We start from the raw sequence: 25879 nt of genomic DNA on the forward strand, positions 1-25879 counted from the left end.
CACTCCTTTTGCAACACCAACTTACACCCCTACTTGTCAGCAACTGGGGCAATCTGCTCCTGCCCAGCTGAGGCACTGCGGGTCACAGAACTGCCGTCGGCAACAGGCGGGGACACTGGCTGAAGGAATTGTATTACATACAGGCCATGAGCAGACGCAAATGATAACTAATGGTACTGAGTGAACAGTTTCTACACACCTGTGCCAAAACTTAGGCAATGAAAGAATTAGATACAGAAAAATATAAAAATAAGCAGAGATCTATTCACAGGAAACTGCTGTAGCTCTGATATCAAGTGTGCAGCTCCAAATGGCTCCGTCCAAGGCACACATCAGAATTTGGTAGTGTTTGTGTACCAAAGAGACCAAAAGACCATTCACAACCATTGCAAGTTGCCAAGTGTTCTTCAAGACCAGCCCTCTTCACTGAAGGAGAAGAAAATGCACAAGGATTTTCTGAGTAACAACCTATGTAGGAAAAACCAACACCTTAGTTCAAATGATGTCTGGAAGGACTGGTGGAAATATCATGCTCAGCTGTAGTTTTCAGAGTCTTCAGCAATGAGATTTCTATCTGTCTCTCTGCTTTGATTTCTGCACATCTCTTGGAGGTGATCCAGAGCCATGCAGAATGATTACACGGTTCTATGCTTCTCTCCACCATCTTCAAAAACCATGAAAGAACAGGTGAAAAGAGCGAGCTGTGGCACTGAAGTAGGTACACTATTGCTCTGGTGTTTTGCAGGTCTGGAACAAGCAGTTACCAAAATAGGGTAAGGAAGCCTACAGAGAATAAAAATTCCATAAGTCAAAGCATTTTCCTCCAAATTTCTGTAGTATTTGAGTCTGTTTCAAATGGGAGGAGAAGCAGGAGCAGAAAGCAAGTGGAAAAGTACAAGAGTAAACAGACTAGAGAAATGTGTACAGACTAGAGAAAATCACATTCATGCATAACACAACAGAAATATTGCTAAAAAGCACAGGCTCTTCCAAGACACTGCAGAGCACATTTGCGTTTCCATATGTATCTGACACATAAGCATTCATTCTTTTAATCTGCAGTCTTGAAAACTCTGATCCTTGGTAGGCTTGCTCTCCATTTATTTCTTTTTCAGGCAGGCATGTGGCACATGAACATAAATTCTTAGATCACTCTGCTGGCATTATGCACAACACAGATATTGTATTTGTAATGATGTTCCAACACCTATTATCACCCATTCCCTTGAAAAACAAAGTGATTTCACTTCACCACCTTACACATCTTGTCTGAGCCACAGTCATGTAGCAAGCAAGTGTCCTCATCTTTTCTAAAGACTCTCAATCCATGGCATTTGCTGGGGGCATTTTGGTTGCAGCAAGGCACCAATTTAGAATTCATCTCATCAAAAATCAAGGTGGCGAATGCAACAAAGCACTTAGGCACCAAGTGTGAAGTTTTCAACTTGAAATCCCCAGGACTATTCTTGTACTTAAATTTCCACAAGCGGTAAGTGCTTTGATAGATCAGTTTCTATCTAAAGGAGATGTCCCCTGAGCAGAGCCTTTCAGAGCACAGGAGGAGAATCAGCAGACGCTCTGCCTGAACCCACTGCTAAAAAAAGGGAGGAAAGGTATGCTGATGTGCATAAGCATGTCTTCTGTTTGACTTTAACAACTTTTTCCAATTATTTTTTTTTTCCAGCCCTGTCAAATGAAAAGCAGGTAATAGGAAAATAAACATTCTGGTAACTACTGCATTTCTTTTCAACGTTTGTTTTATTCTTGTGGGGGTTTTAAAACAAATTTGACATGGTGAACCCTGGACCTTCACAGCAGCGCAAAAACATAACAGTTTCAGAAACAGTTCCAAACCTAGCTATTTTTCACATTTTGTGTACTACTCAAGTTTGTGTTTTAGTCTGGAATGTAAGACAGTAATTGAGTAAAAAGAAGGTAACTGCACATTCTGAGCTCAGTAATACCCCAATAAACAGTATGAGCATCATTAAAAGCACAGAAATTACCCTAGATACATATCATTTATATCAATGTCTGATATGATTCTTTCGGGGTTTGTTTTTTTTCTTTTTAAATCAGGGTGCTACTGAAAGACACCTTGAAATGACTGCTATTAAGGAAAGCAAAATAAAACTATGTTTACAGCTAAAATTAAGTTATTGATTTCAGTTCCATAAGCAGAAATACACAAATGGCAGAGCTCAGCATTTTCCAAAGTGTACTCAAGTCATGTTCCCAGCAATCAAGAGAGACCTAATCAAATTTTTTCCTCTCAAAAATAATGATCTTGGCAGATTTTGTTAAATAGCTTGCCAGGCTTTGCTGTTCCTGTGGATATTGTGTGCTTTTGGTGATCTCTGGGTGCCGAGATGTATTTGTGTCTCACTGTCGCATTTCCTCAGCCCCCATGCTTGTGTCTGCTAACTGCTGAATGAGATATTTCCCTGAAACAAGTGACAATGTGACTGCAGCGGCGGCACCGCTGCCCGCAGCAAGCAAGCCCTGCTCACCCCGCATCTCTGAGCCCTTCCCCCAGTTCCTGGCTATTCCCCAGCTGCTCTTGGTTCACACAGCTCTGCCTGGACTGACTCCCCTCCCTGTCCTCAGCCTGTGCTGCAAGCCCTCACTTTCTCCTCTGCTTCTTTCCTCGTGACATGAGACCACTGGTTGGAAGGCCACCTGGCCACCTGCTCTGCCTCATCTCAGCAGACCACTCCTGTCTGCATTTCATGTCTTTTCCTACTCCTGCTTCTAAGTCTTTCTTTGGTGGTCTAGTATATCTAGTTATTGCCTTATGGAATGTTTTGTGTTCCTTTGCATGAAAATTACTGCAGAACAATGCATTTATTTTACCAATTAGGAAGAGTGGAAGATGGCAAAAATTCAGAGCACCACTTTCTATTTTAGTTGCCCGTTGTTCATTACCTAAATCAGGTTAAATAAAAAAAAAAAAACCAAACCAAAAACAACAAAACACAATAACAATAAAAACAACAAACAAAAACAAAGAAACGAGCCTACAACCACACTGTAAATGAGATTTTCAGTGCTGAGAACAGCCTATCATGGTTGCTTTCATTATTCTCTGAAGAGGGCACTTGGATGGAAAATGTGTGTAAGGCACCAAGAAAACTACAGAAAGTCTGATGGAAGATGATGGCATCCTTATTCCAGGTGAGTAAGATACCCCAGTTGGGAAGAAAGCCAGATCAGAGTCCTGGTTCTTATTTCTAGACCCTGTGTTGCCTATGAGTGCCACCAAACTGCCATACTCACATGCCAGGAAAGTATGTTGGGGACATGGACAAGTAACTCCCAGTAAAATTTAAATATCCCAGTGGAAGAGACCATATAAAACATGGACTTACTTGAAATAGTGTCTGTTCAAGTGCTCACAGGCATCCACACAGCCACTGTGAATGGAGGCACTGAGAACAGCAGTTGTCCCATTCAGTTCTTGCTAGGGAACTGAGGTTAAGCATCCTTTGTGTCATGTTAAGAAACAGAGTAACTCAAGTATAGAGATTAAATAATCCATTTCACCTGCAGTCTTAACTGGCGTCAGGACCACTGCTACTCACAGTTACAATTTCCCATTCTGGTGCTCTGACTGTAAGCACAGGTGTTGCAGGGCAAAAGACCTCTAAGAGGCTTTACTGTTCCAGCAACACATCTGAAGAGAAAGACTCCATCAAGACATATGTTTGTTTAAACTTCCATCTGAAGCTACCATTTAAGCATATTTTAAGAGATGCCCTTCCCATTAGTTCTTCTAAAGCATGGCCTTATTGATCCTATTTCAGAACAACGTACCTCTACGTAAGGGATTTATCTGACTGCCAAACCGCAGTGCCCCAGCAACCACTTTTGGGCTTATAAAGCTTCACCAGCTTGAGTACACGCCTCTAAGAGAGGACATCCAACTGGTCTGTGTCCTTGAGAGCTTACCCTTCCACATTTCTTTCTTTATACAGATAAATATTGTAACTGCATTTTAAGACTAGACAGTTTAAGTGGTACCCAGTTAAAGACTGGTTAATGAACTTTAAATACCAGCTATAGTTCTATCTAACACATCAAATATGTTTTCAAGTGAGTTGTGGTGTTTGCTATCCCACTACAAAATATTTTTTTCCCTTTGACATTGGTCAGGATTATACTTCATTTATATTTGCCTTTTTTCCAAACACAAATTTTATATTCATTTCTTAATGTCTGTGTTTATGTATTTTATTGAATTTTTGAAGACTGGATTCATTTTCAGCATTTGATTTGTTGCAGTGACTTTGGCCTGGCTGCCCAGCTTAGCTATGGCTGCTACCCTTGGACGATGGCCTGACCGTTAGTTATTTCCCTGCTGAAACTGCATTACCACAAAATAAATTTTGTTATAAAGACATTAAAGTAAAGACCATAGAAAGCCACCCAGCATTAGAATTTTTTTCTTGGCATCATTTTACGCTTTTTCCTCACACCATCTAAATCAAGAATGAGATATCATTTAATATTTTACCAGCTCATGAATAAACAGGCCTTCTATTTTCCCTTGATGTAAAGATAACAACATCAGCATTGAAGTAATTATCAAATCACAGACATCATCTTGCAACCTTTATAAATTCAATCTCTGAAATAAGACAACATGTTTAAGCACAAAGCAGTTGAATTATATAGGGCTAAGGTTCACAGTGTCACCATCCTTGGCTTACAGGGTGTAACAGGTCTTACTTCCTTACTCTCAGGCAAGCCTTGATATGTAAAAAATGTTTAATAAAATACTTATTACTCATCTTTACAAATATGGCAATTTTTAGCTGCAAAACCATCTGTAAATCAGTCAAGACTGGAATGAAGGATCTTGAGGTGGAAGGGCGGAGGAAAACACGCCTAATTAAGAATGAACACCCTACAGGTTCACTGTTGGCATAACTGAAGGGCCAACAACGGGTATTTTCGTTGCTTGTATCACAACCATGCAATGATGCTAGTACATGATAATGTCATTGCCCTTGAAAAAATTGCTTTCCTCTGTTAATTTAGGAAGAAGATCATTTATGAAGTCATATGGTTTGGCCTTGCTGTTGGTGATGTCATGTTGCTGAGCAACAGAAAAAAGATTAATTCCTTTATACTTCCACTGTTCCAAAGTCTGCTCCCTCAGAGCACCCCTTTTCCCTTTAAGCTATATACATGTAGAAAATAAAACACAATTTTTTCCAGCAAAATAGCTGCAGAGGTGTTGATTTACCACTGAGAATGTAAACAGAATTGGAGACAGTCATCTATATCCCATCCTTTGCTACGTTAATCCAATTCCATTTTAGCTAAGGGCAGCCTGATGCTCATTATCCTTCAAGAAGGTAGGGCTTGCTTGCCAAATATATGCTTTTGCGGTAGTTATCCTTCTAAATATTTCTTCATAGTTTCATAGTTTTCTGTTGCACAGTCCCAGTGTATCTTTTTTTAAGAATCGTACTATTTCTCTTTTAACTTTATCATTGGTTTGAAACCTCTCACTGCAATTTAATGATGAAGAATAAAAGCAGCAACAGGGTAATATGGCAAATATCTTTGACTACTTCAAATCAGATAAATGTCTTTGACTACTTCAAATCAGATATTTTTTCTCAATTACAGACCAGTACAGTCAGTGAGTTTTATAACTTAGAACTCAAAGACGGCACCATAGCAGGTAACAGAGTAAGCCTGATTTTTTGCATTCTCGTTTTAAATACAGATTTTATTACCTGCTCCTGCACAACCTACAGCCTATCTTTTTTCCTTTATCTTTGCCCAAGAGGGCTTGGCTAGGAGTCTCAAATTTTAATTCCGCTCCAGAGCAGAGGCACTGTTTTGCACATGTTTTTGTACAGCACACACAATTCAGTTGCCAGGTGTGAGACCTTCCAAATGCTCCAGAGTATGCTCTGGTATAATACCTGCAGCCAGAGCTTCACTGTGCTTGCTGCTGTACAGAGAGGGAAGACCATAAACTTACAACCTAAGCAACTAGAGCAGACAAGCACCAAAGGGACCAAAGTGCAAAGTGTGAAATTACAAGGAAGGAGTAAGGGAGAAAGGAAGGAATTCAACAGTCGTGCCAGCCAGCCCAGTCTCCTTTCACCAGGCTGCACTGCCTACCTAAAAAAGTCACGCAGAAGATTCTCATTAGCATTTTTCTGATGTCAAGAGGAAAAATATTCATGAAACTATATAATTCAAAGCCTGAGCCATCCCTCAAGGGGCTATGTTTGTTACAAAATCACTTGTAAGAGTGATTGCTTAGCTCCTTCATGTATGTTGCCCTAGGAAAGCATATATACTATTGTTTGGCCTAATAATGACATTGAGGTACTCCAAGCACCTAGAGTTATAAATGTTCCCATTTCACACAGCAAATTCTACTTACTTTAATTCAACAGAGGTAAAAACCTGGCTGTAATGGGGCAGAGAATACTGATGCTCATGCCAGCAGAAAACCATTTTCCCCAACTGATGGTTTTCATTGATGAATTATCAAAATATTTGTACCTGGTTCCTATTTTTGTGTGTGTATTAGTTTGGCTTCTTGACCCCACTTTAGAATAACCATTACTGTTTATCTGTTTCTAAATCTTTCCATAGGAGTTGTTCTCTAAATTTTGTAGCACTTAATGACTAAAGCAGCAAGGACATATACAAGTACATAAACAATTGACTGTCTTCGTCCTTTCATCCAAATTGCATCAAGAGGCTAGTCTGTGGAAAGAGCTAACGATCCAATCAGCATAAGAACATATTACAAATTGGAATTCTAATAGATAATCCCTAGATGCAGATTTATCACATAATTATAGAGTTTGAGAAATAGAGTATTTTTATATGATTGCTTTTTCTGTTGCTGTAGCCTCTTGCAGTGATGTCTCTAGCATTAAAATTCCTAGTTACATTCAACAGACAAGGCTTTGAATTAATGTTACTTGACATGGTTGTTTTCAATGAGGAACGCAGTAAGGAGGCAATGAGGGGAAAAAATTATGCTACAAATAGGTACAAAGGGACTGCAAGCCATAGGAGCTCTTTGCATTCTTTATTATCGTGACGTTGGCAAGTAGTTTTCATGCACTTCACCAGCTAACGCAATCTGTATATCATATAGTCCCCCAACACTTCAGCAGACAAGCAAACTGAAATGACAATAAGCAATGAATCAACAACCCCTTGCTAGAGACTTCTTGAATCTGTGGTTTCTGTATCATTTGAATTCCACCCTACAAACGAAGCACCAGTCTGCTTCCACTGTGGATAAAATCAGAATTAGGAAATAGCTGATAAGGCGTAGCTATACTTACTTAGTTGTAAACTTGTTTGTGCCATGTTACACTGTTCAGTCCCAAGAGACCTAAAAGAGAAATATAGTTAGCTATGAAACAAGAATCAAACCCACAAGTACTTCTTCCGACATAAATTACAAATTGCATCTGATGAAAAGGACTGTCTGTCGGGGATGCTTGGAAACACGTTTTAAGCATGGGGTTTCCAAATATATCTCAACAGAAATGTAAAACCTAAGCAGGTTCTACTCTCTACTTCTTAGGCCATCACCCTCCTCTCAGCACTTGATTTTGAGAGTCACACAGTAGCAAAACCTCACCATTTTTACTTCAAACTCAGTCAAAACAAGGTGACTCCTGGGCAGCCAGCCTGCAGCTCTGGACATTCGCATGAAAGCCCGACAGCCAGGCAGCAGCACTGACACGCTCCCTCTGCTCTCTGCATCAAGCCAGGAGAAGAAACCCTTTTTTTGTCTTCAGAGGTCCCAGAGATGCCATATCATCCACACGTCTTTGCTGTGTTGTTCTTTGAGATTTCATCCTCAACAGTCCATCAAAACTGACACAGTACAGCAGATAAGAAATGGGCTGCTACCATTAAAGTGGCTGATCCCACCTCTATATAGAAATATCGGTCATGATCTGTTTTGCTACTCATGAAATTGGGAGCCAAAGATATATGACAAAATGGGCTGCTGGGATTGTCATTATGTTTTTATTTAATAGAGAACTCTTCTCATCCATTTTCTAAACAGCAGTGTTATTTCAAAAAAGTCAGAAACAAAGTCATGATCAAAACCACACATATAACTTAAATAAATGTTTTTCCTTTTGAAGATGATTGAAGTATAGGATAAATAAAATGTATTATATTATTCTGGACATTCTCCATAAACAGTTCATACCTACTAGTTTCTCCATTAAGCGTTCAGATAATCAATATATATCAACTAAACTACTCTGGCACTGACTAGGTCTTTAGAGGAACAAGTTGGCTGGAAAAAAAAAAGAGTTTTCACTGAAGAATAAGCCTATAGAAATTAGATTTCTTAATGTTTATGCATCCTTCATCCTCTGTTCCTTAGTAAACTCTTGCTCTCCCTTCTCTCTTGGGCTGAACCCACAGCAGACTGGTTTTACCTGAGCAGGGCTGGAAGCTGTTGGTGCCACTGCTTAGTTCAGCTAAGGGACTAAGCAGCACCAGAAAACACTAAGGATCACCCACAAAGCCAACATTAGCCTGCTGAGGGTAAGCTCCTGAGAAACCCTCCTCAGAGTTGCCCTTTCCTTCTGTAGATGAATGTATTGGCTTCATTCATTCCAGAGACAGCCCAGCATTAGCTTCAGTCAGTGAAATCTAGCATCTGTGAACACCCACACAGTGCTTGCACAAGGAGAGACTTTTGCTATAGTGAAGAAATTAATCTAGGTCAGCAACACAGAGGCTGTGGTGCCAGGCATGTGCAGAGGCTTATCACACAGTTCCTATAGGTCCTGTTGTAGCCCAGTGGTTACGGCTTAGATTGACTTGGCACCTAGGGAGCCCACCCTACAGCACTGCACGGACTAGAAGAACAAAATGTATCTTTGACTTAGAGGTCTCACAGCCTAGGATAATGAATAAATAGTAGTCCTTCCCTGTAAAACAGTAATACTGCAGTAAGTGGAGCTGTTTCCTCTCCCCATGCTACATCCTAGCATAACCCCGATGTCACAACAGGACATAGCTCTAACGTCTAATATTTAACATTAACTAGATAGGCAAAGAGAGCAAATTTTAGTTCACTGCATTAAACATTAGCTTTTTGTTTAAGAAACTGAGTTGAGAAATCAGTTTCTTTCTGGTTTTTCTCATCAATACCACTTGTCTACCAAATTACTAGAGAAGACTTCAATAATGTACGCTCCCACCTAAAATAACTGAGCAGCTTTGACGATGATCAGCTCCATCCTAGCCTGAACCTTAATCCAGTCAACCTTTGTATCCATTTTTGTGAAAATGCCTTTTCTTTCTTGACACTGAATATTGCTAAGTCTAACCATTTCATCTCAAGTCTTAGGCCTACCCTGAAAACTCAGGTCCTGTAGGCAAGCAGTTAAAAGAAAATCTTGTTTCCCTTTGCAGAGTTTCTAGGTCTCATACTTACAACAAAAGGCTTGAAAAAATAAATCATATCAGCTTAAAGAAAGCAAATAAAAAAACCCTCAAAGGCAATTTTGAAACAAAATTCTCACGACTTCTACGAGGAGTTTATAAACTGAAGAGGAGAGGCGGGCGTCTGACTCATGATTTCTAAGTCCTTGGGGTTCAAATGTAAGGATTCCTCTTCACCTTCCTTTTCCTCTTCTGCTTTTCTACTCTTGTATTTTGCATGAGGAACGAAGATGCCCAAATTTCTGGTAGAAATCATCTTCAGCACGATTCAGAGCTTCCTCGTCTATGTAGACAGCCGGTCTCCGGGAAGCCAAGAAGTACTGCACTTTCCGCAGGCTCCATCCCATCACGTACTTCAGCCAGCCACTGACAGCAGCCGTAGACCTGCCAACACCAGCGTTGCAATGAACATAGACAGTGTGTCCGTTCTCCAGTAGCCCGTGCAAGAGGCAGACAGCTTGTGGCAACATCTGTATTCTTCCTAAGGTTATAAACAAGGCACATTCATTTGCATTTCAGAAAGCCAGGTTTACAGTTGAGATTATGTCTGCACAGCCTGATGAACTATGAATCATAATGGCAAACTCAACACATTCTGGGGTTGGTTGGTTGGTTTTTTTAATGACTTTTTACTCTAACTTTGTTTTTTCTTGCAACATAGATTCAGATCACACAAAATCTGTAAAATGCCCTAATTCTTCTCTAAATATACATTCTGATTAACACCGGATGTGTGTGGCATATTTGTTTTCACAGGGACTGAGACAACGCAGCAAATTACATCAAACAGCACATCTTGCATGGCATTAAAGTTAGCAAACCAAAAATGAAATGTTTTTAAGTACCAGAGGTTTTTGACGTTACCTACGTACCGCTGCTTTCCAAAACACTGTAATGAAGGCCATTATGTCAATAGTAAGTGAGGGAGGGAGAGCAGAAGAATATTTCCCTGTGCTACTTAATACTGTTATGATTTAATTGTGTACTTAGCACATGGTTAAACAACACAGAATAGGTTTATAGTTTTTCTCACTCCCAAAGGGATGAATAAACATATTTCCTGATGCCTTTCTCCCTGTTACGGGAACTTCTTCCCAGGAACTGAAGCTGCAAACATCAGAGCCTTACTCTTCCTCGTGGCACAGATGAGCACTGACATTAAGACCCTTCAAATCCCTGTTTTAAGATCTCCTGTCTTCCCTGATGTCTTATTACTGATATGACAATTTTCTATTTGTGGCAGCAGTATTTCACCCTACTGAAAGAGCACGCTCTTCTGCTGGTAAGCAACTCACTTGAAAACACACACACTCTCTAATCTACTGGTTGGAAATAGGATTTTGAACTGAGCATTCCAACAGAAAAATGAAAAATTAAAAATAATTATTTTACAACAACAGGTGCTATGGATATTCTGAATTAGTTACAAATAATTACATAAATTACTCCATAGAGATGCATCAGACTGGAATACTACAGTTAAAGAAAAGCTGTTTGTTGGGGGAAGGGAAGAGCAGAGACAGACATACAGTACTGTCTCTCCATTTTTAACCAGCAAGGATGGCAAGCTGTCCTGCTGTGCAGGCTTGCTGTCTTCTACCTACACAACATATTTTCATTAGATGGGCTGAATTCAGGCTGAAAGCAAAAGCAGTCAAGCAGTTATCAATGTTGGACAGCTTTAAATTCAAATACACATATCTTGCCAGACACGAAGTACCTTAGATGGCCTCTCTGCCTACAAGAAAATATGAACAATTCGTTAGAGTCAACACACAGAGACATTATACCTTGTGTTAGCTATGTTTTTACACAAAATTTACGCACAAAAAACCCCAAACCAGCCAAGCAAGTAGCGGATCAGTAACTCAGAGGTTTTTTTACTACTAATTTACTGCAAGAGTGGTCTGAGCATTACCTTCAGTGCTCATGTCTGGGGTTGGCATCCAGACATAGGCAAGCCCTTCCTCTTTATACAGTTTCATAAGGACTTCAGGGCTCATGGGTTCCGGGTAGCGGTTGCAGCCCCAGGAATTCTGAACAATGTCCCATTCGGTCTGGAAGTTCATCACAGCGGTAACACCCAGCTCGTGCTTCAGCTTGACAGTCACATGCTCCAGCTGCCGAGGGCAACTTCCCAGCCAGATGTTTGGCAGAATTCTAGTATTGAGAAAACATTGCAGTGGAATTGACTGAAATATCTTAACAAGGAAACTGCCAAGTTCAGCGGCATTCCAGCCCCAAACCTGGTTAGCATCATCGCACAAACACTGCTAAGTGCAGCTTTTTCATGCCATGCAGTAAGCAGTTTCTTATTTCATTACAGCTGAGCTGGTAATGTTTGATGCTGGGGATCAAGTTCCTAAGGTACTGCAAAGAGCTAGACGGTCTGAGAAAAAAATTCTGAGCATAATTAGTAGCACAGGTCTCCAAGGCATCCATCATTAAGCTTGCAGTAGAGGCTTAGTAACATCACAGGTTAGAATAAGAAAACTCTGAAGATTCAAGCAATTTGCATGAAAAAAAGGAGTTCTAAAAGATTCACATGATCCAGAACTCACTCACTTTAGTAATGAGTCAAACAGATAGAACTCTTCCAGCTTTGTAGCGATCTCTATAATGAGGATAGTAGACTAAAAAAAACCAAACCAACTTAAACTGCCCTTCTGTGAGGAAACACAAAAATGAATGACTAATTTTCTGCTCATTTTTGTCTGCTCTTGTGGAGTCTAGTGGGAAGCAAATGCAGAATTACAATACATATCTAGCTTCCCTCAAGGCCTGAAGAACGAGAAATTTTGCAAGAAAACTTGAAAGGTATGTGTAGGATGGATAAACATCCATATTTCTGGTACTTAACAAAATAAAACGTCAAGACTTTTATGGTTCTCCCATTGTTAATTATAAAACTACTGTAAGTCTCAACAGATTTTAACATAAATATAAATTGAATATTCAGAAGCTTGTCTTCAAATGAGGATTTTTAATCTGCATATGTAATTAAACTGATGATATCTACAATGGATTATTTACACGAACAAATTATTAGTGATCTATTTACATTAATTTTGTTTGCATAAACTTCTATTTTACACATGCAATCCACAAACTATACAAAATACTCCTGCAGTTGAACATACAACTTTGCAAATATTATTAACTGCAAAAAAATTTAAGCCAATCTACAACAAAAGCAAGATCCTCAAAAATGAAATGTCTGCCATGTATTTCTTATGGTCTTTTCCGATTTTAATCTCAGGAGAAAAGTTTTACGTTTATTCAGGAGCACTTACTCCTACAAACAGCCCTTAAATCATCAGGTAGCTATTTCCATTCCACTATCTCAGTAATAAGTGCTTACTAGCTTTTAATTAAGACCTATAATTGACAATGATTAAACTCTGCTATGTTACTACTGAAACATTGTCAAGAAGAAAAATTAAAATCCAGGAAGCAATTATTATTGCTGTTTCCCGTATTTCAGCTGCATCCACAGTAAGTTACTTACTAGCCACACACACACATTCTTTGGCCTTAACAGACCCTGCTTCAGTGAGACAACACACTCAATCTCAGTATATAGTAACTGAGTCCAATTTAGACAATATTACACAGCAAATAACCATTTTGACTGTGTTTCAATAGTGAGATCATTTGAAGACATATAACTTAGTTATTGCTTCACGTTATTATTCACAGAATTATTGCCCACTGCTAATAGAATATGCATTTGCTCCTGAGTAGCAAGCAAGCTTTAACCCAAAATTTCAGAAATTCAGATTTACACCTTGAAGTCATTTCCTTTGTCACTTTTCTCACACTCCTGAACACTACCTTTATGAAGGAGAGAAGACACAGAAAGAAAGACATTCTAATACACAGGCTCTGGATTTCTTAAGCTACTACTTAAATTCAAGTCATATATTAAGAAATATCAAGACTCAGTCAAGAGTGGATTCAGCAGCAACCTGAAGGAAATGCAATAAAGCACAATTATGTACAACCATTATGTTCAAGACACAATCCCACACACTGGTACAGAAAGGGACCTTCTCAAAATTGCCCAAAATCCAGCAAAACCAAATCGAGCATTCCCACTGACCAGAGGGGTTAGTGAAGGTGCACTGCAACAACTGGTTCACTGTGCCAACCCCACACCCCATCCTAACCTGAAAGAGCAACGGCTGTCAGGCTTCAGCCACAGGACCACCACCACCCCCCCACCCCACCCCCCAGTGATTACTGCATTTCAAGGTGGCACATTTAAGTTAAAGTGCCCTAACAAACGCTGACAAATGGCTGGATATGAGCAATGCCCACAAAACTCCATAGCCGGGAATGAAAAATGGCAATATCACTAATACTTTGCGACAATATTAGAATATTCTTTCAAGAACAAGAACATTAGTATCCTTCCTTCAAAGGCTTTCCTGGAGACTCATACATATGTAATTCTCTTGATATTTTGGGAAACATCTAATACAATAAGTTACCTTGACAGGAGAGCAAAAGCATGTTTTCTAGCATTTGATTGAATCAGGAGCAAGTAAAGCATTCCTGAGATTCTTCAGGAGCAACTAAAGCATTCCTGAGATAAGTAAAATTCTGGGTAGTATTCTTGCTTACAGAAAAATCAATGTGTTGTAATTTTTTCCTCAATGATTATTTAGTGGGTGAACATCACAGCTGCACTATCTGCAAGACCACTGGGATATAGACCATTTGTTTATTTTGTTCTTGCAGCCTAAAGGGGCTTGTCCATGACAGGACCTCCTGTACTGCAAATAATAATTGCATTATTAAACAATCTGATGGGTTTACCAAGTTTTTATGACTGTCTTTCCCTGTAATTAACCAAACTAGTGGTGGCATTCAGAGAATGATCAAAACAACGTATTTAAGATAACTAATTCTTGCAAATTATTTTTTTTATCAGGTCCTAGAGTTTAGCTATTGAAAGTAGCAACATGCAGCCTTGACCTTGGTCTTTAAGCCCCTTATTCACCCATCCCCAAATAACTATAAATTCCTGGTCTTTCTGCACAACGTTTAACCACTCTTTTACCAGGAGAACAGTCCATGCAGAAAACAGGCTAATTTATGTAAAAATTCTGGGATAATACTACTGCATAGTACCTGTATTTCAGTTTGGTTTTATCTGGTTCATACCTTGAGTTTGTCTGACATCAGAAGGAAAGAACGAAAGGGTGAGTGCATGTGCCAATACAGAAAGTGATGGAGAGTTTAGCAGATATATTTTATGTAATGATTTTTGATAGCCCTACTGAGGGTTTAATTACGCTGAGGATCAGGAAGAAGTGCATATTAAACAAAGCAAGAATGTGGTAATTTCATTTTTACATCTCTCCCCCTATGACTTTTAGTTTTCCTTTTCCAGTGTGACCTTTCTTGTTTAAGTTGCCACTGTGCTTCAGTAGATAGCTGGATTTTAGCCACAAGAGTATTTGGCAGGGGAAAGAGACCTCTTTTACTTTCCCCTCTCAATTGCCTTGCAATAGTACTCTGAGCTCTCCAACAGCTGCTGCTTTCCAGCTCACATGCAGCTGTTTTCCAGTGGCAGATTACGTACAGTTTAAAAAACATTTAGAGATTATGTGTGATCAATAAACCTATAAGCTCTTCAGCCGTTAACCCTTGTCACATTCCCGAAATATCACAACAGGATGGTTTTTTAACAAAAATCTACTTAAGAGTTCTGTTTTAATATAAAAGTGGCACTTTGTCATTGCGCCTGTTAACTCCCTGTGTTACTAAGGTTTGTAAACCATGCTTGGTCCCAGAAGACATGGTCAATTCAGTCAGAGACAGTTTATCCATGAACAAATCACCTAAAGTAACATCAAAAATATTCAGCTAACTTCTGAGATTAAGACTTGTAGCTTGTCTAAAAGCCCTTTCTTTAAAGCTACTTTCTGTAAAGTTACTTCCAGCCTGCCCTACACTTCAGTTCTCCATCAGTAACATGGAGATAATGTTTACCTACCTGAAGGGGGACTTCTGGGGATTAAACGGATGAATAAATCCAAGAAGCTTAAATTTGTGGTAACAAGGGCTTAATGTTAGGCAGGTGTCTGCTGAGTTTACTTGACTTACAGAGCCCAAGCTGAAGGCTGACATGAAAAACTCACCTTTTGTCTTGTAAGCTGAGAAAACCAACAACAATTTATCATCACCAGGGAATAAATATGGAACACCCTGAAATCATTTGTACCGTTATTTTCCAGCTGTCATCACGCTTAAATTCTTTTTAATGATGCAGGTATATATTGCACTTGGTTGCTTCCCCTCAGGACCCTGCACAGCCTAGATTAAATTGTAACAATTCATATGAATGTATCTGAAACAACAAATGCATTCAGTTTAATCAATGCATATGCAAATAGTCTTCCCATCCTTAAGAAGAAAATGAGTCTGAGGCAATGAAAGATTAGCATTCTAATCTTTTTTTTAATGATGCTAACTGTAATTTTCAGGCTAGAGGAAACGTCCCCAAAGCGTAGTACACTGCACCTTTTGCTCTAAGATCTCCACAGACAGTACAAAACCAACCCAGCAATTGTAGCTGTAGGGATCTGACTCACAGGGAGTGCGACCTGCCCTAGGGGAAGGTACCAGTTACTGCATGGGGCAGTCAGCTCCTCCTCCCTGACACAGATGTCTATGCTGCTTCTTAAGCAGTTCCTGTGTTACTTTTGTTGATAATGATTTAAGGCAAACTGGCACCGAATTCAAATTTCCTGAAAAAGTTGAGCTGTGAGCTGGGATGACTCAGGTACTGTTTCTAGATCTGGTCAATCATCAGTGTGCTAGAAGCAGGCATCTTACAGTCTCTCCTAAAATCAGTCAGCCTTTCTAAGGAGTCACAGCTCTTATGGAAAAGGGTAGGATTCAAGCCTTTGGGGAACACATTTCATCAGAACATCTATCAGGTGCAATATTTCAGAAGTCCTTTTTCCCTATACTTGCCAGTTTTAATCAAGAAAGAGGACTTTGCCAAACGAAGGACAAATACTAAAGCATTTCTCATTGGTTATTGGCAACAGAGTGATCCATCAACCATGTCATTTGTTTATTTCGGTAATATTTTTGACCAAGGCCCAGTGTATTATTTTAAATGAGAAGTGATGGATTGATTCACCCTTCAACACCGTATCAAGATGTAGCCTGACATTAAAGCTCACAATTCACTTCAGTTGTCTGCAGCAGTCTTCCTTCAGTCCCACTAAGCATTTGATGGCAGCAAGATGAGCACTAATATATACATATAACAAGAAAGAGCAATTTAGTTGAAACAACAAACAAAAGAATGATTAAATTGGTTGTGTCCTTCCTTAAGGCTTATATTTCCTAAGGTGTAGCATGCAACTACAACTACGTGTAACTTGCAGCAAAACTTATTCTGCATTCCCAAAAGAGCAACATATGTAACTCAGTCAATTTACCCCAGCATTTTGTGATGCTCGTATGCATACCAAGTGGTTTTTGTACTGTTGCAGTGCTATTACCCTGACACCACTACAAGCAAGCAGCCCAAGGGGAATGCAGGCCTGAAGAACGACTCAGAGGTGCTTTTTGCAGCGCTCCAACTACTGGAGACTGCTTCCGATTTTAGTGCATTCCTGTTTCTCCCCTGATTGTACTGGAGTAGGAACCGGTTCCAATTTTTTTTATAAAGTGGATTTTTAATGGAAAATGATGATCTGTCTGAACTAAAAGTCTGCATTGAAACTTACTACTTGAAACCAAATTTAAACTAGTTCAAAGACCAAATGTCTGATGAGAAACAAAGGGAGACAGAGACAAACTCCCACCTCTCTTTCCCTCTCATTTGACACAGAGATTTCACAAGTATTGCTTTGGGCATATTCAAAATGAGAATATAGGAAATCCTACCAGCTGTCACTGAGGTGCTCTTTTGTCTTTTCTCTACCCTCTGCCTTGTGACAAGGCACATCACTTTAGGTGACACCACTGGATTATGTCGACCCAGAACTATCAACCTGTATGTGCTGCTTCTTTTGCCATTGGCACCCTACTAACAACATATAGCAGCACATTCTTAGGTATATACATACCTTCCCTGATGTACCAAATTAGACATCTCTCTCTGGGCCTTCCTTGTTCTTTTCTCCTGAACCTGTGACAGTGAAAATACTAAGAGCACTTGCTAGAAATCAGATGAGGTTCCTGTACCTTTGTCAGAGCGATCTAGAAACATTACTTAGGTTGTTATCTAATGTCCTGAAATACATTTACAGAGAAAGATTTTCAAATGGCCAAATTCTGCTCTCCAGTGGAAGATCTGAACACTTTCAAATATTGCTTGATATGTAGAAAGAACACTGGTGACTATCCTCGCCTTCAGAGATATTCTAACATCCAATAGCCCAGTCACAGGTCACAGTGAAATCTTCTTGTCTCCATAATGGACACAAATTCCTTTCCACTCTGCAAAATCCTTTTAACTATCTGAAAATTACTAACACACTCACACAGCCTTGTATTCTTCATACATACACCCTTGCTTGTCATATATTCAAAGCATCTGATGATTCTTGTTTGCCTTTGGACTCTCCAGCTGGTCAACATCTTTCTTAAAATGCCCAGTTCTGGAAAGAAGTTTTACCATTTCTGAGAATTGGAGATTCTTGTGCCTTAAAGGCTATATCCCTCTTTCTAGTTCCCTGACTGTCCTTTTACAGCATGACACTGCTGACCTATTTTCAACATGGAATTCTGTTTTCAAGTTAAGAGCTCTCACAAGAGACAAGCCTACTCAAGAATAGAGTAAAATCTGCCCTAAACAGAATTATTTAAGATGACATTAGTTACAACTGCCAGTGATATCAAATAAATCTAAATGAATATGCAGCAAAGGAGCAGATGAGATTCCCAGTTGATGAATGCATCTCAGTAATGTGTCTTGGAATGAATAATCTCAGCCGCTCAGACACATCACTGGGCTTTAAGCTAACTATAATCAATTAGAAAGGGAAAAGTACATGCCTGCAGTGATGTTGGTGAAAGTGTTGCTTTATAGAGGGGTCAAAGTGGTAATATTAGCCAGTTCAATGATCCTATTCTAGGCACTCAAATTTTGAACTTTCTATTAACCATTTCATTGTATAAAAAAGGATATAGAAAATTGAAAACACCCAAAATACGTAGAAGATAGCTATTTCTTTTGAAAGTGCTTTCATATGAGGGCAGACTAAGAATTTAGCTTTTTTAAGAGGGAATTAGATGACTGGTTAAAGATAAAATATATGGGAGGGGCAAATCAACAGGGTCTATCTCCATAAATGAGGTGAAGAATCTCAACTCCTATAGTTTCACCTTTAAAGCAACTACCAGGAGATGAGGAAAAATGCCAGATTATTTTTTTTTAATCTTTCTTTTCATTCTTGCATCTTCCTCCAAAATACTGAAGACACAGGCAGATATCAAAATAGACAAGTCCCTGGTTTGGTCTTGTAAAAGAATTCTGGTTTCATTACAGCCTCTTTATTTAAAGGACAGAGATCTCTCAGCAAAATGCCTCCTTACTAAGGAAATAATAATATAGAACTGAGGGGTTATGACACTGACATTTCATTGCACATTGCACAGGGCACATGGGTAAATGGCTGTGGTCTTAATCCCTTCTCCTGCTGACTTACTGATAAAGTCTCCTTGCAGAAGACAAGCTGATGGAGTCTTTGTGATGGGAGGCTTGAATTAAGCAGGATTGACTGAACAGTCTGATGCACTCAATTACTCAGCACACAGACAAGCACAACTGGCCAGAGTAGGAGAGCGAGGATGATGATACGATGGTCTAACTCACAGAACACCAAGATATAATAGCCAGGCTTAATAAAATCACTCTTCTCAATAAAGATGGAATAAACGGCCATAACCTTAGCAGAAGTCATCAAAGAAAAGCATTGATTAATGATAAAACTATATCCTACTGAAACAACACAGCTGCAGGCCTTGTAAAAACTACTTATATTTTTTGTACAAAAAAAAATTGCTTTTACCTAAATGCCAAATGTAGAAGAAGCACAAGTCATTGCTTATAAATTTGTTCTGCTTTACCACTGAAAAGGTGTAGTTTTATTGTGAAGTTAACAATTCTACCTCAGGGCTTTAAACGAGGAGAATTAGACTACAATGTAGTTCCAAGGTGTTTTTTTCCTTCTTCTCCTTCTTATTTGGCACTGTTATGAAAAGTAATTAAGCTCTGGCAAATTTTCTTCTTAGATGTAATTTAGACTACTTATCTAGCCTCTCTCATGGGAGCAGTCTTGGCAACTAAAAAGAAACACCTGCTTTTATCACTTTAAAACAACCCTTTGTCAGCTTAGCAACATGCAAAGTTTCTCAAGCCCTTGAATTCTGAGTGTTATGCTTAATAGTACCTTATTTATTCCACGTTCACAAATTCATGCACCAGTGTGGCATCAGACTACCTCATTTGCTGATATGCAGAACAAAGAAGCCATTAAGATTCAACCTCAAGCTGACAATGCACTAAAATGAAAACAGGTAAGAATAATATCAAACTGATAACTGAAATATAAAGTTACCCAGACATTCAGCCACAAAGCAGTTCCAGTGGTACAGTGCCCTCAGATTTTGCTGTCTTAGAAAGAGATTTCCATAGCATCAGCTTGATGGCACAAAAGAGCTTGTTTGTCCCTCCTTCACCCAGCAATCTGCATTTACAGCAGGTAGTATGGTGCACTCTTCAGGGTAGGAGGCAAGGAGCAACCCCGCCAATGCCTAAACACAGCACAGCTCTTCATTCATAACCTTCTTGTGGATTCCAACTGCGGGGAGGCCTGTAGGCTACGTCTGCTTTATGGATTGTCCCAGCTTTGACTGCACCAGGGATACAGGATAAGAAGTATCCACCTAAGTAGAATCAAAGTCAATCACATAACAGAAGCTTAGTCTAGATGGATCCACAAAGCTTTCTGTTTACAGCCCCCCTCCCCCTTCCACAGTAACCTCAAACATTCCCTGTCAAGGAGCATAAGAGATTTATTAGAAGCAACTCACAAAAGCATCTCATAAAGACAGCTGCAGAGATCAAGGGCATTTCTAACATCCTATACCCTGCCACAGCAGTGAATGTATTTAATGAAAAACCCCTAGACGACTGGGAGGTAAACCACACCCCACATTGAAAAAATGACACTAAAACTTGGATAAATAAGCAGTAGCACTATGCCCGAGAGTCACAAAATAATCCTTCTGTTGCATTCAGTACTGGTAGACCATCATCAGGAGGAATGGGAAGAAGGAAGAGAAACACCTGGAGAGCCCAGCACAGAGTATGAGAACAATCAGAGATCTAGAAGACAAGTTTTCAGGGAAAAGACTTGAAGAACTGAGGGTTAATATCAGAATGAAAACACTGAGATATTCCATCAACCACTCCGTGATTCTGGGAAAAGGGACAGGAGTTTCCGAGAACATAAGAGATGGCTATAAAGGGGCAGGATGCTAATTTGTTCTCCAAGCCTGCTGTGGAAAGGACAAGAAGAAATTAACTTAAATTGTGCTACGAAGGCTTAAGTTGAGATTAGGAAAGCTTTTTAATGGTTGGACTAGTGATTGAATGGAAGAGTAACAGGGCAGCAGAGTCTCATCAGATGAGATCATATTTAAGATCAGGCTGGATAAGCCTAGAATGATTTAAAGGTAATTGAGAATAAGCTGGAGCAAGGAAATGGACTGGATGCTTTCTGAGGTCTCTTTGAGCCTATGATCTATGGTATTATAATCACAAACTTTAATTTCCATCTCTGGGATCACTACCTATATTAATTTATCAAGATCCATCTTGAAATAATGTAGGTTCCTTTTCCTCCCTGCCCTATTTGAAAGGTCATGCCAGATATCAGACATCATTCCCTTGATGTCAAAAACCTTGTTCTAATTTACACTCTAAATTCATTCAGAAGCAATTAATATCCATTTGATCTTAAAGCAGGTTCAATTTCAATAATTCTTCTCCCTCCTTTGTACTTATTCCTGAATGTCTTTTACAAACAGTAATATATCCTCCTTCTCAGTCTTAATTTAACTATGCAGTCTATCTCAGATACCAGAAGCAGTCGAGTTATGTAGCACAGAGCTTCTTGCAAGCCAATTTATTTTGCTCCAACTCCAGTGTCGTAAAAGCTACATAGCCTGTGGCAAATGCCCTCATTCATTCCAGGTTAGCCCAGGTATCTCTGCTTTTCACTGCAGTTTGTGACAAAGGCGTAATCTTCTGTCAAGGAAACCCTGACACAGAAACAAAAAAGACTGTTACATCATTTTGTATTTTAAATGAGTTTGCAAAACCAAATTTGCTATTCCCATTCCTGCTGTGATGCAAAGAGGATGTAAAGTTCTCCTAACAAGCAACCTTGGGCATTCTTTTTTGTGGGATATCTCCTGACCACAAAGTTCCTGTGAAGAAGGCAACACAAAAGAGACAGCATGTCCCTATGAACAGGGATCGCATAAATTACCTCAAAGGCCAATTACTGATGAGATAAACCAGCCTGACACAGCTGATCTCTTCCATGCCAGGACTAGAACATGTTCCAGACTTGTTCCCACTTAGGAAATGGAAGTGCAAAAGGGATTTTAAACCATCTTTGTTCTTCTGACACAACAACAGATCAAATTTATCTAATTTGCTCTCTAGGTAAGTGTGTATGGTCCAATAAATTCAACAAAATTGCTCTCATTAAGCTTGCAGGTCATTTGAATCTATACGGGGAAAAAACATACTATACACTTTTCTCCCCTCTCATTCACTTCGCTCCATTAAAAAACTTACAGCAAATAAATTTATATCTTATACATTTTTTTATAATCTGTTTTATCGCTACTCTAGATATGATCTAAAATAACTTGGTCACACAAGACTATGTACATGGCCAAAACTAAATTGTGGAAGATAAAATTTAACGCTCCCTGTATTCAAAGGGAAATATGTCATATTTCACTATGTATTTCTACTGTGAAGGTAAGAAAGCAATCATTCACAAGCACGCCAATTCCTTGTAGGGCAGGGTGTCCAGATCTAGCCAGACTTTATTTTCAAACATACACGCAAGGTTTCTATTGCTGCCTAAGGAGCACACTGCACGCAGCAGAAAGCAGGGTTTGCCTTTGTAGGGAATGACTCTTCTCGTACTTTCATTTGTATAAACATTATCTGAACCAAGCGATATGCCAACTACAAAAATACAGCCTGAGAAGAGAATCCGGTTCCAATGCTTGTACAGAACAACCTGGAAAGGACTCGTCCATTGGCTTGTGTGGATTAATACCTAAATGCTCCAATTATAGAATCTTGCCTCATGCACTCACGGTTGCCAATTGTTACTTCCTACATATGTCTCTGTTCAGTTGCCAGCAATCCCATTTGTTTTGAATTAGAACAAATACTCGGAAACACAAGAACAACAGGCTACTAAACTAAGCCAGATCATAATGAGCCATGAATCTCTTGGCATTAGGAATGAGAATTTCTAACACTAATGCTTAGCAATGGGAATGATGCCACTGCTGGCACCTTTAAGTTAAAGCATCTTAACAAAATTGACTTAAACCAGTAGAGATGAACTTTTAAGTTAGTGCTCAAGAAGTTCCAGGAATTGTTGGTAAATATATCTTTTATCCTCTTTCGGAGTTTACTTATTAGCAGCTGCTTAGAAATCTAGACTGTGAAAATAATAAAAGATAAATCCACTTTTCAAAATAAAGCGTTTCAAATCCAACAGAAATGCATTCCAGTGCTTCAGAAACAAAAGCACATATTCATGAAAATCACATAATTGGAAAGCACAGTTTATTGCAAGGTGGCCTTGTGATTCACATGGCAGCATATGCACATGTACAGAGTGCTGGAATCCCTTCAGAGCTGCACCAGTCAGAGAAAGAAGCACATCCATCACATCCATCCCTTGTGGTACCACTCAAATACAACAGTCTTGATGGGCTCTGTATCTGTGATCATTCTGGTTAAGACATTTATTCAGAATTTCTAAACTCACATCAGTTCACTTATATTAATTTTAAACGGGGAAAGACACATTCTAGAGTACCACAGGCTGGGGGACAACACCTCAGAAATATTGAGAAAGACCGAATCAATGCATCACCTCAGTCAGCTACATAAATATCTAAAATAATGTGTTCCCACAACAAAGTCAAATCAAAGGCACAACAGCTGCATGGTGCTACCATAACAAAATTGTCAGAAAATTTCATTTTAGCTAACATATCTGGTTACTAGATTATAAACATAAAATTCATAACCCTGGTGGATGAGTTGCCAGCCTCAAAAGTTGAGGCTGAGACTGTAACGGAGCTACTGAGAGGCCCCAGAAGGACCTGTGTAAGCCTTCTTAACACAAAACTGCAAAGTATAGTGGGATCTCTCAAAAAAGTCTTGGGTGTCAAAAGGGTAAAAAAATCATTTGACTTAAATTCTGTGAACGAGCAATGCTGCAGGTTTTATTGGAGCCCAAAGATTGACAAGAATTACCAAGGGTTGTCTATTTATTTAAACTGCTTTTTTAAATTTTTTTTAGATTTCTTTCTTTTCCGAACAGTATCATTTCACCTGCTTGGAAACTGAAATTGCAGGCATTTGAAGAAATGTATTAAAGTGATCTGCTGTTACTAAAATTTATTTAAATGTGTTTATATTCTCAGCTGAAGCTTGACTTTGTACATTTGTAAAACATTACTCATACTGGATAGCCCTATTACCTGGACCGCAAATATAGTTGAGAAGCTTTTTTTCTCCTTTTATCTCACCAGATCGAAGCAACTCAGTATTAAAGGAAGCTGAGCAATTCAGTCTTCTGCAGTGAAAGCAGTAGTTAACGCTGCATTTAGGAATGGTCTGCGTACAGCCAACCCTTCAAGCTGGCAGCTGGAATGCAGAAAGAAGGAACACTAAAGAAATTATTTTATTAGGGAAGATGCCTATCCTCCTTATCAGATCTTCACCTTGGGAAAGTAAAGGCACTGGATATAACTGTTCTGGAAATTTTTGAAAAGGCAGTCCCAGGGAAGCTAGATAAACAAACAAACAAAAAAAAAAAAATTGTAAATAAAGAAGGCTCTAGAAGCCCACCAACATCCACAGATAAATGCTAGCATCTAGCATCCAGCCCCTAAACTGCAAGGCAGAGCCACGGAGAGTCTTGCTGCTGGCCCACAGCTGATGACTTTCTGCATGAATGCTACAATCCCATTCCTGTTGCTCTTCACTCAGTTAGCTAAAATTATAGGTACGTAGGTAGATGGATAGGTAGATAGATAGACAGACAGACAGATAGACATGGAATAAGAGGGAAGGAAGGAGGGAAGGAGGGAGAGAAGAGAGTGAGCTTCTAATTCATTATTAATTTTTATTTCTACATTTTCTTGTCTCTATATTAAAACTGAAATGCATGTTTTCCCTTTTTCATCTTCTTGCATGCTTAAAACCATCTTTTCTGTTATTATTTTTTTGTACATCAAAGAAAAGAGACATTTCATTTAAACTTACAAACTATGATTTCCATTGGACCAATAAAGAGGAAACCGTATTTCTTGTAACTTGTCAACATCTACAACATTTGACTCAATTTTTATCATAGTTCACAAAAGGACATATATTATACTTCTGAAAAACAGCAAGGATTATGTACCTGATTCGCTGAAATTAAATTTCCCAAAGTACAAGCATTAAAAGAGGGAAGAAGAGATTTTCAGTTCAGCCTCTTAGCATGTTCCCTGGGAAGACAAACACAGTTCATTTCTTTGTTTTTCATTTTTTCTTGCAGAGAGAAAATTATATACGGGAAAATACAGCAGCAATTTGATAATCTCTATTTACTCTTGGGAAATAAAATACTTGTGTTTCTGACACAAACTTCAAAGAAATTAGAGCTACATTCAAGTTTCCTTTCTAATAAATCATTCTTTATCCTTTAAATAGGATTCTCCATATTTTTATATTGAGAAGCATTTTTAAAATCATCTTGCAAATATCCAGAGCACTTAAGCATGACAACATGCATTGCTATCTCTCAGCATTTATAAAATTATTGAAGATAGAGGTAGAATTTGTAACTTAATGGCTTCAGCTTGCTACTGTTTTAAATGATGTATTTTTTACCGTTCATTGATTTTGCTTGAGTTGAAACAACTATGCAGTTAATTTCAGATTTTTCTGACTTACAGGTTACCTGTTTCAGATCTACAGTTATACACTGAGCAAGCAAACACCAAACAAGCTGGTGGTAATAAATTATCTGAAGGTGTTACCTTTCACATTTGGAGACCGAAAACTCTCTCGTTTCAAGGCTTTTTTTTCTTTAAAAGTAAGCTGCAGGCTGGCCAG

At 39.0% G+C, this 25879-nt stretch overlaps 1 protein-coding gene across 13 annotated transcripts in view; it reads right to left on the reverse strand.

The window, feature by feature from the left end:
• Positions 1 to 242: 242 nt before the first annotated feature.
• EPM2A (EPM2A glucan phosphatase, laforin) overlaps positions 243 to 25879 on the reverse strand; it is a 49002-nt gene continuing 23365 nt past the window's right edge. For 9 of the 13 annotated variants that reach the window (XM_056342541.1, XM_056342539.1, XM_056342544.1 and 6 more), the window contains 2 exons: positions 11387 to 11628; positions 8010 to 9949 (listed from right to left, as the gene is read on the reverse strand). In XM_056342541.1, coding sequence (XP_056198516.1) covers positions 9669 to 9949; positions 11387 to 11628 — 523 coding nt within the window. In that variant the 3' untranslated portion in view covers positions 8010 to 9668. Of the gene's footprint in view, positions 469 to 7048; positions 7382 to 8009; positions 9950 to 11386; positions 11629 to 20060; positions 22495 to 25879 lie in introns of those variants that run through there. The other 4 variants (XR_008822465.1, XR_008822464.1, XM_056342536.1 and 1 more) reach the window with 4 other exon arrangements.

The sequence above is a fragment of the Falco biarmicus genome, chromosome 6 (assembly GCF_023638135.1).
Source record: "Falco biarmicus isolate bFalBia1 chromosome 6, bFalBia1.pri, whole genome shotgun sequence".
In the NCBI taxonomy this organism is placed as follows: domain Eukaryota; kingdom Metazoa; phylum Chordata; class Aves; order Falconiformes; family Falconidae; genus Falco; species Falco biarmicus.